We start from the raw sequence: 16,878 nt of genomic DNA, 5'->3' as shown, positions 1-16,878 counted from the left end.
CAACAGTTTTGCTTATGTCTGTTATACTCATCTCCTTTTTTCTGCAATAGATGAATAGCAAGTATTCAGGGATGAAGGAATAGGAGTCAGTTTTGGGGGTTTCTTAGGCACAGTTGCACATGAAAAGTAATCTGATTGTGGAGAAGTCTTTTTATATTGCAGTAATTGCCATTCTAGGAACAGGTGTTTGGAATTCTACTCAAGGGAAAACTGGAGATGGGAAAGGTTGGGGAGAGTAAGATAAAGCTTCCCTGGTTACAGACCCATGGAAAAATCACAGGAACAAGGCGGGAGAACTAGCAGAGTCCCTGGAGTCTTCCACCACATCTCAGTGCCTTCCCCAGGGACAGTGTTGTGTAGCGATGATAATACCACTGACTTCTGTGCCAATGCTCTTTATTTTGTGCCCAGCCAGAGCCAGGATGTAATGATAGTGTGACAGGGGCCAACATGATAGTATCATCACTTCCTGATCCTATGTCATCAGGAAACAGAGTGTTCTTGATTTCTGTAAACAAAAAGTATTTATTGTGAAATGCTTTGCTGTTTACACATTCATGATCTAATTCTAGGTCCCAAAGCACTTTAGACGGAATGGTTATCCTGCTCCTTACTGATATATGGAGAAATTGAGCTCAGAGTTTAAATGATTTGTCCAAGTCGCAGACCTGTTAATGAAAGGGCAGCACTTAGAATTCTCCTTATTCTGATTCAACACCCAGTACTCCTTCAGGAGAATACCATGTTTTCCTCAAGTCCTCATATAGCAGACAGCGCTCTAGAAAAAAAAAAAAAGTATAGCATACACTGGCATGATAAATACCTCAAGAAATCTAAAATAACAGTATCATATTCAAACTCCTTAGTCACCTCTGACTTATTATTTCACATTTCTAGCTTTAGAGTTTGCTTACCAAATATTATAACCCAATGGGACAATTTTACCAATCAAACAAAAATCATGTGGATCAATGTTTTCCAGTTACACGTATTTTTGAAGGCAGAATAAATAGAAGAAGTTGAGGGAATCTCAAGCAAAAAGAATTTCCTGTAGCATCATTAAAGCTTAGAGGTAAATATTAGCTCAAAACCTCAGGTTCTTTAGGAAGGGGCCTCTGGTTGTCTCTTCTAGGTATCCTCAAAGTTTGGTTTGGAAATAGATCGGAAAATTAGAAGCATAGGATTAGCAACTCTATCTGAAACCTGGTATGCTTCAAGCTGTAACACATTTAAAAAGGATATTTAAGATTCTAAAGTGCTAGAGAAAAGGCTTAAAATATTTTTGTAGCTCCTGCAGTGTCTAACTCTATATCAAGTACGTGGCTGGCTCAACAAGTGACATTTAATATTGCACTTTCTACATGTCAGGCATTGTTACAAGCACTTTATATATAGTACTTCATTTAATTCTCACAATAATCATATGAAATAGGTACTATCATTATCATCTTCCTTTTATGGATGAGAAAAACTGAAGCACAGAAAAGTCAAACTACTTGCCTAACAACAGGAGTCAGAGTCAGGATTGGCCTCAGCAGCCTGGAACCAGGGTGTGCTCTAAACCCAGACAGTACATGACCCTCCAAATGAATGTCCTTTATTCCACAAAAATATCTGTGTTGTCTAAGGAGTGGATGTGTTGCATGCTCTGAAATAATCTATCTATTTACTTTCTTCCTTAGGCCAGATGTGGTGAGGGCTAGGAAAAGAGTTTGTTGGGAGCCCTGGGTTATCGGCCTCATCATCTTCATATCCTTGATCGTCCTGGCAGTGTGCATTGGACTCACTGTTCATTATGTGAGATACAGTAAGTATAACCTGCCTTGGCATCATGTAATTTACCCCAAATATTTCCTCATACCTTGCTGTTTTGATTTGCCTCAGGCTTATTCATTCATTACTAAGATTCATTTGCATAACCTGTACAAAGGAATCTTTACCTGCTTTGTCTCTTATTTAGTGCTCATAAGTCAAGGAGGATTATTTTTTCTATCTTTGATGTGTGATGCTTTCTGCTGGGAACAGCATGCTCATTTGCATCTTCCTTAATAAGCAATAAGTGAATATTAATCAAGGGAAAACTACAGCATAGCTAGAACCAATATCTTGAGTTGTTTGAGGTCATAGGGCAAGCACTTTGATTTAAAATAATTCTGACCGGGTGCAGCGGTTCACGCCTGTAATCCCAGCACTTTGGGAGGCTGAGGCGAGTGGATCACTTGAGGTCAGGAGTTTGAGGCCAGGCTGGCCAACATGGTGAAACCCTGTCTCTACTAAAAGAAAGGAAAAAAAAAAAAAACCCAGATGTGATGGTGTACCCCTGTAGTCCCAGCTCCTAGGGGGGCTGAGGCAGGAGAATCACTTGAACCCAGGAGGCAGAGGTTTCAGTGAGCCGAGATCATGCTACTGCACTCCAGCCTTGGCAACAGAGAAAGACTTGGTCTCAAAAAGAAAAAAAAAAAAATCCAACTCGTTGAAGTCCTGACATGCCAATAAATCAATGACACAATCTGGAGTCATAAAAAAGTAGGCTCTATTCTGTACCAGGAAGTTAGAAAAATAGTCATAGTGATGCATTGTTGAATAAGTGCCTATTTCTGTTATTAAAATCTCATCTTAGGATATATTGTAGGTGATTAAAGAGGATAGGGTATGCTGAGAAAGCTCATTATAAAGAAGTTCACCCTGCGGTTATCAGGTACCTCATTGCTAGATGAACTGTTAGTTGCTATGTTATTAGAAAGGTCTCCAGGGTACTTCAGAACTGTTCTCCAGGATGTAACAACCCTTCTGAAGTTTCCTCCTACTTTGCTTCGGGTTTTAATTACTTGACTTAACCGTGACCTGTTAGTTTAATACCTCCTTCTGTTACTAGATTATATTTGGATGTTCAAGGCACCGTAACCATAGAAGCTAATCACTTGATTCTAATTTAATTGGGACCTTGTTGAAGTTGCTTTCCAATAACGAGAAAGAGTTATCTGGTTATCTTCCTCTACTGTCCCTGCAAGTGTAATCTCAATTTCCAAAGCAAGATGGATCATTTCTAGATAGTTTAAAAAAATATTTAAAACAAAGATTTTTTTTTGGTAGAATTTGCATACAGACAGGTCTTTAAATTTGGAGTGTCTGCACATTACTAATAGATTTTTCTGTAGCATACTTTTTTTTTTAATTTTTTGAGACGGAGTCTTGATCTGTTCCCAGGCTGTAGTGCAGTGGCTTGATCTCGGCTCACTGTAACCCCTGCCTCCTGGGTTCAAGTGATTTTTGTGCCCCAGCCTCCTGAGTACCTGAGATTACAGGGGTGCACCACCACACCCAGCTATTTTTTTCTATTTTTAGCAGAGACAGGGTATCATCATGTTCGTCAGGCTGGTCTTGAACTTCTGACCTCAAATGATCTGCTTGCTTTGGCCTCCCAAAGTGTTGGGATTACAGGCATAAGCCACTGTGCCAGGCCTGGAACATACTTTAAATAAAAATGAATTGCTGAAATAACTTTATAGTTCTACAATTCTGCTGAGTATACTGAGTCCCACTTTGTTGTAAGCATCATTATTTGTGCCCATGGATGCCTAGAACTGTTTTACACACTTTTGTGTGTCTAGAATTTATCAGAGTCTTGGCACATGTTAGGTGCATTAAATACTGAATGATAATATCGAATGAATCGTACCTATGATATGTTCCTGGGCCATACTGTGGCTTGTCCGACTTCACAAGGAATTCCTAGTAATACTAGGGGATAATCACCTCAGTGAGAGAAAATGTCCCTTACTACTTCTCTTTTTTTTTTTTTTTTTTGAGACGGAGTCTCGCTCTGTAGCCCAGGCTGGAGTGCAGTGGCCGGATCTCTGCTCACTGCAAGCTCCGCCTCCCGGGTTCACGCCATTCTCCGGCCTCAGCCTCCCGAGTAGCTGGGACTACAGGCGCCCGCCATCTCGCCCGGCTATTTTTTGTATTTCTTAGTAGAGACGGGGTTTCACTGTGTTCGCCAGGATGGTCTCGATCTCCTGACCTCGTGATCCGCCCATCTCGGCCTCCCAAAGTGCTGGGATTACAGGCTTGAGCCACCGCGCCCGGCCAGCCCCTTACTACTTCTCATTTGCCTCTTCCCAAGCCAAGTTTTATAAGATTCATAAATCTTACTCATATGTATACAGCGAAAACTTGGCAAGAATTTTTTCAGTAACCTGTTTCTGAATCCTGTTGTTTGGATGATCAATTGAGTAATATTGAACACACAGCTTCCACTGCCCACACAGTACACCTGAATAAACAGTGATTGTTGTGATGTGTGTTACTGTCTTCTGTTTGTGACCTGCTTTCTGTTTTGGGGTATAAACTAACAGAGTGGTTTCGGAGAAGCTGACATGCCAAAATAACCAAACCAAACCAAAAAAATCTGTTACAGAAATAGACAGATACAGATAAAGGTAATCATATTTGGAAAAACATCATTTTGGATCTTATTTCATAAAGCCCAGGACAACATAGAATTCTGTATACAGTTCGTGTCTGGAGCCTTTGGGCGTGCATTTCTGCCCCTGTGTGATTTGGATGTCAGAAGATGAATCTGTTATAAGCCAACACCATTGCAGATTATAGAATCACAAACCTGCTGGAAAAGTACTCATGTTTATCCTTATTTTTCACTTTTCTGTTAATATTCCTAACATGTTTTAGTAACTACTCATACCATATATTTATGGCAGCTGGTAATATGTTTTAACAGTGGCATGCTTAAGTCTACAGAGTAAAGTAAAATATTGAGCACAGATAATAAGTTGTTAACTTGGTTAAACCATATGCAATTGCCAATATTTGACTATTTTTGACCTGTACTAATGACTATTTTAAATCATTCAATCTAGTAAGTCAAAAAACTACATTTAAGGATATAGAGGGGTCTGTTACCATTCTGTCTAGAACCTTGCTGTTTAACATATGATTAGCTACCAGAAGCATCAATATCACTTGGGAGCTTGGTAGAAATGCAAAATCTTGAGTCTAACTTTAGACCTCATGTACCAGAATCAGCATTTTAACACGCTCCCCAGGCGGTTCACTTTTACATTAAAATTTGAAGCAGAATTCTAGAAGAATGGATACAACTCCACATAAAGTTATAGCTAACCATGAGACAGATGTTTACAAATACAAATGTAATAGAACAGTAGTTTACAGAGATAGTTATGAGTTATTTCCCAGTATTTCAATACATTTGAAACCGTACTTGAAGTTGAGTTTGAAACTTCCATTCAGAGAAAGGGAGGTGAGGAAGGATGGAGGAAGAGTAAAACCTCCCAAGTCCTTCACTTAGGTCTCTAGTACTCTGGCGACTCAACTTTCAGTGTCTTCCGCCTGCCATTCATCTCTTTTATTCATCACCAACCCCTCCCCAGCCCTTGTCAGAGTCTGATAGTGCTTCTCTCTCTGTCCCATCAAATCCTCTGGATGGCCAGGGTGTTTTTTTTTGAAATATGCTAGTAGTTTTTTGAATAACTTTTATACAACAAAAGACTTGTCCCGTAGCTTCAATAAGTGACTTTTTTTTTTTTTTTTTCTCTAAGAAGCAGCTTGTGAAATAAGTCTGTATTCTGGAAGTTAGTCTTGGCTATGCCCTGCTGGGCTTGGGCAAGTTATTTACATTTCCAAGACTATAATCTGTTAAATGTGGATAATATTGCCTTTTTGTGGAGTTATTATAAATTAAATGAGATATGTGACTGTACCAGGGACATTGGTGTTCAGTGTTATTTTATTTTTCTTCTGCAGTTTAAGTGAAGAGGGAAAGAATAGGAAGGAAGAGAGAGGAAGAGAGAGACTGTGACTGGATGAGCCACACTCTGATTTCCTATAGTAACTACATACAACTGTCTTGATCACCTGTGTATTTCTAATGCTTGACACAGTGTCTCTCGCTGAAAAGTGGCTGGCATTAATATTTGTTGAATGAATACATTAATTTTCTGAGGGCTGTGTGCTTTCTTCATGCACTGGAGGGTAGAGGAAAAGTTATGTGACATTAACTTTTCAGCAGGTCAAAAATGTGGGTTGCTTAAATTGGATGCAGAAGGTAGAGACAGTGGCTAAGGAGCAGACAAGCCAACTCCTGTGGTTGGTAGGAAAAACATACATGCAGTGACAAGGGAGCCAGGTGAAACTAAATAGTGTCCCTGGAAGATTATGCCAGGTGGCAACTTTAGTTCCCTAAACTTCTATTTACTGAATCCCTTGCATTTTAATTTCTAACCTCATCTTCCTTTTCAGCCAAAATAAATTTTCTCAAACTAGAGTTCTTGTGGACAGAATTGATGTATAGTTGATGGAAGGGAAAAGAAAATCTACATTTGGAATATACAAATACAGTGACCCTTGGGAGGCTTCTGAATCCATCCCTGTTTGTACGCTTAGATGGCATGACTTGCTCTCTCTTGTGGCTTACTGAGGAATGAATAACAGATGAATAATCAGCCCACTCTTCTGATGAGCTACTTGTACAGTACTCCAGGAACACCAGGCATTTCTTACAGCTTTGATACTCTAAATCACATGATGATAAATGTTGTTTTGTATCCTGAGATAACTATGAGGCCTGGGGCGGGATGATGATGATGATGATCTGTGCTAAGAGCATTCCTTCCTGTTTCAGTCTTCTAGCAACAACCAAGTGGGGAAATAATGATGCTTTACACCCATCTGATAAAAATTAAGATAGGGTTTGCTTCTTTCCTTGTAGATCAAAGGAAGACCTACAATTACTATAGCACATTGTCATTTACAACTGACAAACTATATGCTGAGTTTGGCAGAGAGGCTTCTAACAATTTTACAGAAATGAGCCAGAGACTTGAATCAATGGTAAGCAATTTGTCATCCACTTCTGGTGCATTTGCTGTCACTCTTTACCATATTTTTAGCGTCCTAGCTTCTAAAAGATCCATTCAACTAACAGATCCCTGTGTATTTGCAAAATGAAAAGAGGCCCTAACCCAAGGAATATAAAACAAAACAGACAATACATCACTTAGCACAATATCACTCGCAGGGCTGAACCAAAGAAACTTTAGCCATTCAGTCAGGTCCTTCTTACTTACCTTTCCTTAGCTAGTGCTACACTGTTGATCAGCAGAGTCCAGAGATTCTGGAAATGTTTGAGTGTGGCCTAAAATATATTTGCTATATCCTACACTTCCTAAAAAGGAGACTCTGAGCAGAAGATTGCCAAGATTGAAACTATTTAGGCACATACCTAAACAGTCTTTTAGTTTATAAAAGTATCTAACCTTCAACCAGCTTTTGGTACAAAAATATGTAGTAAATCCACAGATATGCAACTCTACCCAGTTTTTAAAAATATTTAACCTTCAACTAGCTTTTGGTACGTAAATCCACAGATATGCAACTCTACCCTTAATGCATCAGTATTCATCTCGAGGGATCAATTAAATACTTAAGAAACTGGAAAAATTAGCATGGGCCAAAAAACAAGGGAAGGGACTAAGTGGTAACTTCTTATCGTTATCAGATTAATTAAAGAATAATTTAACTTTTTCTGGCAGTCTGTGAGGTAATTCGTGGTATAATGTGATGGAAAGAACCCTGAGCTAGGAGCTGGGAGGCACATGTAGCTTCAGTGGCACCTACTAGCTAATGATACATCACTTGACATATCAGTTTATCATTCTGGACAAAATTCCTTATGTGAAAATTAAGGTATTAGGTTAGATAATTTCCAAATTGTCTTCCAGTTCCAATAAACTGAACAAGAATGGAAGTGAGACCCTGGAAACTGCCCAGTAGACAACAGCCTGGGGATTTGGCCAGCTTGCTGAGACAGAGGTTGAATCCTGGTTACATCTGCCCTTGCAAACACCAAATCAGGGAAATATTTGATCAGGCTATTCTCTAAGGCTAAATACATTTGCAAAATGAAGAAAGTGAAATTGAACTAAAAAGGTCAAGAAGAGATGGCACTATTGCCCTTGTTCTTTGTGCCATTCAAGTACATTTTATTTAAGTAAATAAAATCCAGACAGATTTAAATCTAAAGGAATATACATAGAGCTCTTTAATGCCTTCAAAATTTATAATAGTTTTGAAGTTACTTGACAAAAATTAACCCTTAAATAAAAATTTTCTTGTGAATACTGTCATCCTATTCAGAGGACTTGTGCTAGTCAGCTTTGTCTCATAATTACAAGAACTGTCCTTAGGGAAAACAATTTGAATTAATAAAATGTAAGAAAGAATTAAAAGTCTCATTGCTTCTGTTAATCACCAGCATGTAGTAAGTGTTTACTTACTACATACTATATATACACACACTGGAAACAAGACCCCCTTGAAGTGTTTCCTTACATAAACTCCTAATTAAAAAATTAAGTTGCCTAGAATTCTTATTTAGAATAATAACTAACATCTCTACAGAAATAGATTCTTTCACTTTAGTAGAGTAAAACTTAGGCTAAGTATCCCAGTTTACCTGGGTCTTTCTATGAGCATTTGGAGTGCTGAACTGGGTATACATTATGCCAGGATACTTGACAACTTTGTCACTAGCTTTGGGAAGCATTTGACATGGACATGCACTCATTTCTATAATCCAATTATTATGTGGCAGAATTATTTCATTTCCTTTGTCTATGGGCAGTAAAAGTCCTTATCTCCAGGTAAAATTGCTCACTCTTAATTTTCAAGAAACAGGATGTTCATTTTCTTTTGTCTCTTTCTGAGCATTAGTACAGCAGATGTCACTTCTGACCCCACTGCGGTTCCCTACTCCTATCATTCCTAAGACAGAGTTCAGTTGAAATCACTGAGAATACCGCAGTAGATTCCTCAAGCTTCCTCAAGTTCAGCTCACTGCGAAATGTCAATGCCTTTTGCTCTGTTTTGTTTTTTAATTTTCTAAAAAGCTTTGAATTAATTTGTGGAATTTCATAAAGTTCTTGCTGACATATTTGGAATATTTTTCAAACAGGTGAAAAATGCATTTTATGAATCTCCATTCAGGGAAGAATTTGTGAAGTCTCAGGTTATCAAGTTCAGGTATGTAAATCTGAATTGCCAACTTCTGAATTTAAAGTTGAAGCTGTTGATCTGCTCAGCAATAAATATGTTTTGAAGTGTTAAATATATAATTCAATTCAACAAACATTTGACACTTGTTCTGTGTAAGTCATGGGTTACAAAGTCCCTTATTGATTCCTTAAATCCCAAAGTAAGCATTTGCAAGGTGATTGCTGGGGACAGAGGTATAATTGGTGCCTATGCTATAAAACTGTTTTCTGAGAAACTTACTAAGTACAGATAGTGCTAAGTACAGATAGACCTAACACATATCCTTGGTTTAATGGCAAGTAGTGCCCCATGTAAGACAGTGTAGTAGATCAGGTTTGTCTTTAGCTCTTCTTCCTCCTGTTAGTCAATCTTGTTTACCTTCTTCTATTCCATCCCTCTATTCTCAAAATATGTAGCTGAGAAGATCTCATCTGTCAACTAACCATTCATATATAGGTTTAGAACATAATATTAAGGAAAATATTATAAGAATTTTCAATATGATATTGCCATAATGCAAATTATTTGTATTAAAAAATAGAATAAGAACTATTTCCAAAATTATTCCAATGACAAAACTCTAAAGGTTTCCTGCCATTCTATTACTTAGCTGATATCTCTAAGGCATTATTTGATCACTCTGTTCTAAAAATTCTGTACTCTCTGGTGTTTGAGATAGTGCCCTTTCTTGGATCTGCAACTACTTCTCTCATCTTTAAGTTTCACTTTCTCAGGGGGACCTCATTCACCCACATGGCCTCATATTCTATTGAAATACAGATTTCTATCTCCAGTCTGAACTATTTTTCTGATTTCTATCACTATATACACATCCCCATGAGGAAGTTCCACAGAAAATTCCCTAACTCAGGAAGAATCCAGTCACATAAATGAGAAACCTGGAAGTCATCGAACACTCCTTCCTTTCCTGGGCCCCTCGTATTTTATGAATAACTAAGTACTACTAATTCTATTTTCCCAATAGCTTTCTAATTTGTTCACCTCTTTATTCCAGTAATCTTGCTACTGCTACTCATTATTCTGTCTTCTGTTACTACAATAGTGAGAAGAGCAAGTGTATTGAAAAGATTAAGTCAATTTTGGAGATGTTGAATTTACATACTAAGGGACCATATGAACCTGAAAAATGAGTGTGACTTGGTAGAGGGAAATGGAACTGAGCAGAAGATAGAAATTTGCTCACAATCAACTCAAAAATTTGGAAGCATGGGTGTAAATGTCTTGGAAAAAGAATAATAAAAGGGAATGAAAAGGATGATGAAGAAAGCTTGAAGAACAATATTTAAGGTGATGGAAGGAATATAGGAACCTTAGATATAGGGAAAGAGCAGGAAGATAGAAAAATCATGACAGAGGCACCACTGTTGCAAAAGATAAGAAGTTTCAAAGAGGGTGTGGTTGGCATTGACAAATAATCCTGACTGAATATAATAAATACTGAAAAGAATCCACTGGTTTTGTTAACTAGGATACTTGGGTTGTTATTTATTTTCCTGTCTTGAAAATAGTGTTACAATTAACATGTATATAGGTCTGTCCTTGCACAAATGCATGAGTGCATTTGAATGTTTAATTTCTGGAAGTGGAAATGCTGTGTCAGAGAAGACAGATATTCAAACTTATAATAGATAAAACTGCTATCCAAAAATAAGACTCTAATTTGTATTCCCACTTCCAGTTTATGAGAGTAGTGGTTGATATATAGTGAAGAGTTAGATTCTTTCAGAAGTGACTATGAAAAGGAGTGGGTAAAGTAGCTGGCAGGATGATTCCAAGGTAGTAATTCATACAAATAGTATTAAGACTAATTAATACTCTGTGTTGAAAAGACAGTTACATGAAGTCAGTACAATTTGGTAAAGCATTCTGATATCTTTAGGATTGGGAGTTGTTTAGGATAGCCTGAAGATTGTTTAGGGGAGGTAAGTAGACTTGAGACACAATAAAACCTGAAATTCAAAACCACAGTTGATTTTATATTTAAGACACATTGTATTTGATAATTTTGAATGGTTTTTGAGAGGTATGTTTTTATATTAATAACCATATACTTAACTAGACTTTTTGAAGGTAAGGGATACCATGAACAGACTAGCTCACTATATGAGAGACTGAATTTGTGGTTCTTCACATACTGAGCAGTAGCAATATAGAAGGAAACATTTATGGATTTATTTTATGTGTGCATTTCATGTAAGTGATAAAGAAAAAAGCAGACTGAGATATTACCCTTCTTTCTTTTCTTTTCTTTTTTCTTTTCTCTTTTCTTTTCTTTCGCTCTCTCTCTCTCCCCTTCCTCCCTTCCCTTCCCTTAGCTTCTCCTTCCTTCCTTCCTTCCTTCCTTCCTTCCTTCCTTCCTTCCTTCCTTCCTTCCTTCCTTCCTTCCTTCCTTTTCTTTCTTTCCTCCCTCCCTCCTTTCCTCACTTCCTCCCTCCCTCCCTCCCTTCCTGCCTTTCTTTCTTCCTTTCTTTTTTTTCTTTCTTTCATTTTCTTCTTTTTTGGCCCACAGTCAACAGAAACATGGAGTGTTGGCTCATATGCTGTTGATTTGTAGATTTCACTCTACTGAGGATCCTGAAACTATAAATAAAATTGTTCAACGTGTTTTACATGAAAAGCTGCAAGATGCTGTAGGACCCCCTAAAGTAGATCCTCAGTCAGTTAATATTAAAAGTAAGTTAATTTCTCTTATTTTTCTTTCATAGAACAGTTTCATGTTAGGTTTGATCTTGGCATTCATTAAAAAAATTTTTTGGTATCCTTTAATTGTAGGGTCTTGCCACCAACAGTATATTTCTTTGGAACTCAATTGGTCCTAGTGAAGTATTTTAATTTTTGAAACTGCCCTAAACTTAGGCCTCCCATGCAAGCTTTTTATTAACTCCTGAGCAGTTTTCTTTATATTACACTTTATACTTTGGCTATAGAATCCAATTATAAGTGAAGAAAATGGCTTTGTATCTTCTTCTTCTTTTTCTTGTTGCTTTCATTGTATGTTCTGAGGGTATGGTATATGGAAAGGTTCATGCCATTTACACATTTGTTTTCAAATGTCATTAATATACCTTGCTGTACTTTCTTCCCTTAAACTTTTCACCAATGAAACATTTATAATAAACTTATTTTTGGTATATTTACACCTATAAATGAAAAATTTAGGTAGGTTTTTGTTGTTCTTGTTGTTATTGCTTGTAGGGCTACATGGGACAAAACAAATGATGATAGGTCCTCACATTTAGAAAATAAGAAATATGAGATCCTCAGTGGAAATTAAGGTCTGGTTAAGGGCTGAGTCATATGTTATAGAACAATGCAGATCTATAGAAATACTATGTGGGCACAAGTATAATGTTACATTTTCTAGAAGTTACATTAAAAACAAAAATAAGCATGTAAAATTAATTTTCAATAATTTGTATATTCAACCCGATATGTCCAAAGTATTGTCATTTAAACAAATAATGTAAAAATTATTCATCAAATATTTAATTTTTTTGTAGTAAGGATCTGAAATCTAGTAACATTTTATATAGCTAGTACGTTTCAATTTAGACTAGCCATACTGCAAGAACTCATTGGCCACATGTGGCTAGTGGATACAGTAGTGGATATGGCAGCACTGGGAACTAGAGAATAGGGGACAAGTAGAGAGAATGAATACAAACTGCTAATATAAAATCTGATAGATCTGAGTAGACGCCTAAATTGATGGCCAGCCAACTCACTTGCTTAGGAAGGAGGCTTCAGTAGTCAGGGACAGATACATAATTTATGCACCCTAGCACAAAATGAAAATGCTAGATCTGTTTTCAAAAAGCAAGAAAAAAGTACTGTTAAAAGTACAAAGATATAAGAGTTTTCTTTCTTCCCTAGTCTCTCTCTCAACTTTTCATGATGTTTTCATTTGCTGATTATTGTCATTCTAAGAGAAAAAAATTAAATTTGTAGATTACTAGTATGAGTTTAATTGTTTATATCGTGCAATATCAATTTAACTGCATATATAAGTACATTTAACTTGTATTTCAAATCATGGAAATTATGCAACTATATTGCATAGCTTATATATACATGTTTTTCATTTTTGCCATCAATGGAAATAGTACAAAAGGTTAATGACTCTTCTTATTTTCCTGGTTAGTATGAGCAAATTCTACCAACACTCTCTACCTTCAGCTTACTGAAGAGTGAGGAAGGACTAGAAGGAAAAGGAGATCTGGGTTTCCCTATCTTTCTCTTTCTAAGTTGTAGTTTTCAGCAAAAGCTGTTGGCTAATACACAGAAGTAACAGAAGCAAGAAAGGATATGACAGGCTCTGTTGTTCATCTGTGTTTATTAGAATGCTATTGTCTTTTCTCTGGGTTTTAAGCAAGTTTTGGTTCAAACAGAAAACATGGCCTCCAAGGCATGTCAGTGCACCTCCACTTACTTAATGGAAGGAATAGCACACTTACCTTGTACTTGCTTTGAGTCTTGCTGAACCCCTGTGCATTGTGGGTTCACTAGAATTCTGATTTCATAGGGAATTGTGAATGATATATGCAAATGAAGTGGGAAGAAACCATGGACACACTTATTGCACATATCTTGTCTGCCAACACTATGATCTATTATCCTATTGAACTTCATTTTCAAAACACAAGTTACAAGATAAAATTATTAAGAATGTCAAGTGAGCAACAGCAGAGCATTGTACCAAGCACAAAGCCATTGCGAATATGAGACCCAGTGCAGATGTATAAGTCACACATGAAGCCAGCCTTGTCAGTACTGTCAATACACAAAGCTTGAAATTTTCGTAGGAAGAGCTTGAGATAGAGAATAAGTTATTTGAAACAAAGAGATCAGAGGTGGTCCTTTTAATATTAACTGAGACTAAATTATAAATTCTTCCTTATTTTTGCCATTTTCCCCACAAGTAGCCAGAATAAATAAAGTCAGAAAGAAGGTTTTCTAGAATATAGATTTCCACTTCATTCATACTATTAAATACTAAAGAAAACAAAAACACTAATATTTTCGCATTTAGAGCATCCATCTTTCCATGTACAAAGAATAGTTTTGGTCATTAGAACTCTGCTGAGTCAGGAAGTTTGAGCTTAGAGTTTTATACATCTATTGGCTAGGTTAATGTTTGCATAGGGTTTGAGACTGACCAGTGAGAAGTCAGCAAGCTAAGAAGTCATTGGCTGGAGCTAAATGACAATTTGAGGGCAGACTGTCTTTTCAAATTTGACTTCAAAAGGGGTAACATTGTTTTTAACTGTGAGTGAGTACACATTTATGGAGATGCTATCAGGTGTGTTATACAAATGGGACTATGCTTATGAGCTTAATGATATAATCTGAAATAAGGGTTAATAAATGTATTATTACATTTGGGGAATCAATACTATGGTTTAGAGCAGTGTTTCCCATGGAGGGGTTGTGGACTCCCTGCATCTTATTTACTGGTATAAAATCCAAATTCTTGGGCTTCAATACAAACTACTGAATTAGAGTTACTGGGAAGGGGAAGAGGAGTTTACATTATAAATATGCTCCCTATGTGACTCTTACCCACATTAACATTTAACACACCATTCACATTCTCTGCAATGTGACGATCATACTATGTCTATGACAAGCTATGTCGCTTTCTTTATAATCCAGAAATACTGTTTTATAATAAAATTAAGCAGCCTTTTAGTATTTAAAATACTCAGAGGCATAGTGTAATTCTGATGTGCTGACCCTATTTACCATTTCTATGTGTTTCAGAAATCAACAAGACAGAAATAGACAACTATCTGAACCATTGTAAGTTTAATATATTTATTAATATAGCATTACCTGAAGGTAAAAAGCTAACACTATATAGGTCATTTAGGTTTACTTAGTGTTGATATCATGGGACAGAACAGATAAAGTTTGATTAATTTGTGTACAGTTCATGGTGCTTTATCATATCTCGGAGACACATTTTATTAGTAAAGAATAGCAAAATTGAGATAACTTTGGAGTGGATGTATGGGTGCCTGGGGCAGATGTGTAGTGAAAGTGAGTTGTACAACTGTTAAAGAAGAGGCAAGAAATGTTTACTTATCAATGTTCCGTTTGTAGATATCTATAAGATAAAACAAATCTATACGTTGTGTTTTTGAGCTAGAGGCAGAAACTTATTATCACTATATCCTAGATAAAATCTTCTTGATGTTATTAATCCTATGTCATGGAAAGTGCAGAAAATTATAGGGTATATTTTAATAAAATTACTTTAGACACATAGATAATATCTTCACCTATATTTTAAAAGTGCTGACTCTAGGCCCAGCACTTTTCTTCTCCTGTAGCCAAGTACCCCACCATGATTTACAGTATACATTCAATAGTTATGGGGTTGTTGCACATTACATTTCTCTTAAAAGGTGGAAGAATATGTGCTACTCACCAGCTCATATAGTTGGTTAATTTCTAAAATTAACTAAATACAAAACCAAAAGATAATTTCATTACCTAAATAACACATACTCTCACCACCAATATTTATTGGGAACATACCATGTGCTAGCACTGTGTTAGACAACAGGGACACAAAAGGGATAAGATATAATCTCTACCTAAAGCACCTCATACTTTAATGGGACTAGATGCATGAGGCTAATTCATGAACACATCATTCTTAAACAACACTTCTCAACCAAGGGAAATATTATTGGCCAAGCTATCATGCCCCACCCACTGTGGCATTTTTGTCATGAATATAGGGGGAGGGTTACTGGCATCTAGTATATATAGGCCAAGATCTTATGATGCACAGGGCACCCCCTACAACAAAGAATTAAACAGTTCAATATGTTAGTGGTGCCAAGGTTGAGGAACCCTGTCATAAACAATGTCAGTATGTATACATAAACATAAGCACACACACAGAGGGTGTCTGTTATACACATAAACACACACACAGAGTGTGTTTATTACTATTATTATTTTGGAAGCACCAAGAAAGTAGTAACTAATCCAGATTGGAGACAGGGTAGTTAGAGAAAGCATCCTAGAGAGGTAACAACTGCTTTAAATTTTACAAATGAACAGGAGTTAGCTAAATAAAACATTACAGTTTACAGAAAGGTAAGAGCACGAGAAAATATTTGATACTATTCGAGCACAAAGTAGAAGAAATTTGGAACACAGTAACACAATTTGGTGCTTAAAACAACTGCTAATTAATGCACCCACCAATGCACCCACCCTCTCTCTTTTGCAGGCTGCGGAACACGAAGAAGTAAATCTCTAGGTCAGAGTCTCAGGATCGTTGGTGGAACAGAAGTAGAAGAGGGTGAATGGCCCTGGCAAGCTAGCCTGCAGTGGGATGGGAGCCATCGCTGTGGAGCAACCTTAATTAATGCCACATGGCTTGTGAGTGCTGCTCACTGTTTTACAACGTAAGTCTCGAACCTTGAGGATGATTGGGAGTGAACAAAGTGCACTGGGTTTTGGCAAGAAAATATCTCATGAATGTTGGGAGATTTGAGTTTGTCATAAATTAAAAATAATGCATATATCACAAAAGACTGGAACATTTGTAAACATTAGTAAGAGGTTTTAAAGTCTGGAAATGGAAATAGAGTCAAAGTATATGTAAATAAATAATCTTTTGATAAATACACAATTGTTTCTCAAAGAAAGCAGGAATTTTAAAATCATTTTTGAACTTTGAATTTGCTGTCAAACAGGAGTGCTCTATCTCTCTGCTGAGTATCTCAATCAGAGATGGAGTCTGGATAGGTTGTAGGTTTGATCCTAAGG

The 16,878-nt window shown here is 36.8% G+C and overlaps 1 protein-coding gene across 2 annotated transcripts in view; it reads left to right on the top strand.

Moving 5' to 3' along the window:
• The window catches only part of LOC112624559 (transmembrane protease serine 11E), a 55,859-nt gene that overhangs the window by 12,316 nt on the left and 26,665 nt on the right, over positions 1 to 16,878 (top strand). For both annotated transcript variants that reach the window (XM_025385279.1, XM_025385280.1), the window contains exons 2-7: positions 1,683 to 1,807; positions 6,746 to 6,867; positions 8,990 to 9,057; positions 11,600 to 11,763; positions 14,851 to 14,889; positions 16,337 to 16,514. In XM_025385279.1, the coding sequence (XP_025241064.1) occupies positions 1,683 to 1,807; positions 6,746 to 6,867; positions 8,990 to 9,057; positions 11,600 to 11,763; positions 14,851 to 14,889; positions 16,337 to 16,514 (696 nt within the window). The remainder of the gene's footprint in view (positions 1 to 1,682; positions 1,808 to 6,745; positions 6,868 to 8,989; positions 9,058 to 11,599; positions 11,764 to 14,850; positions 14,890 to 16,336; positions 16,515 to 16,878) is intronic.

The sequence above is a fragment of the Theropithecus gelada genome, chromosome 5 (assembly GCF_003255815.1).
Source record: "Theropithecus gelada isolate Dixy chromosome 5, Tgel_1.0, whole genome shotgun sequence".
Taxonomy (NCBI): Eukaryota; Metazoa; Chordata; class Mammalia; order Primates; family Cercopithecidae; genus Theropithecus; species Theropithecus gelada.
Note: the sequence above shows the minus strand (reverse complement) of the source record. Positions and strands in the feature narration are given on the sequence as shown.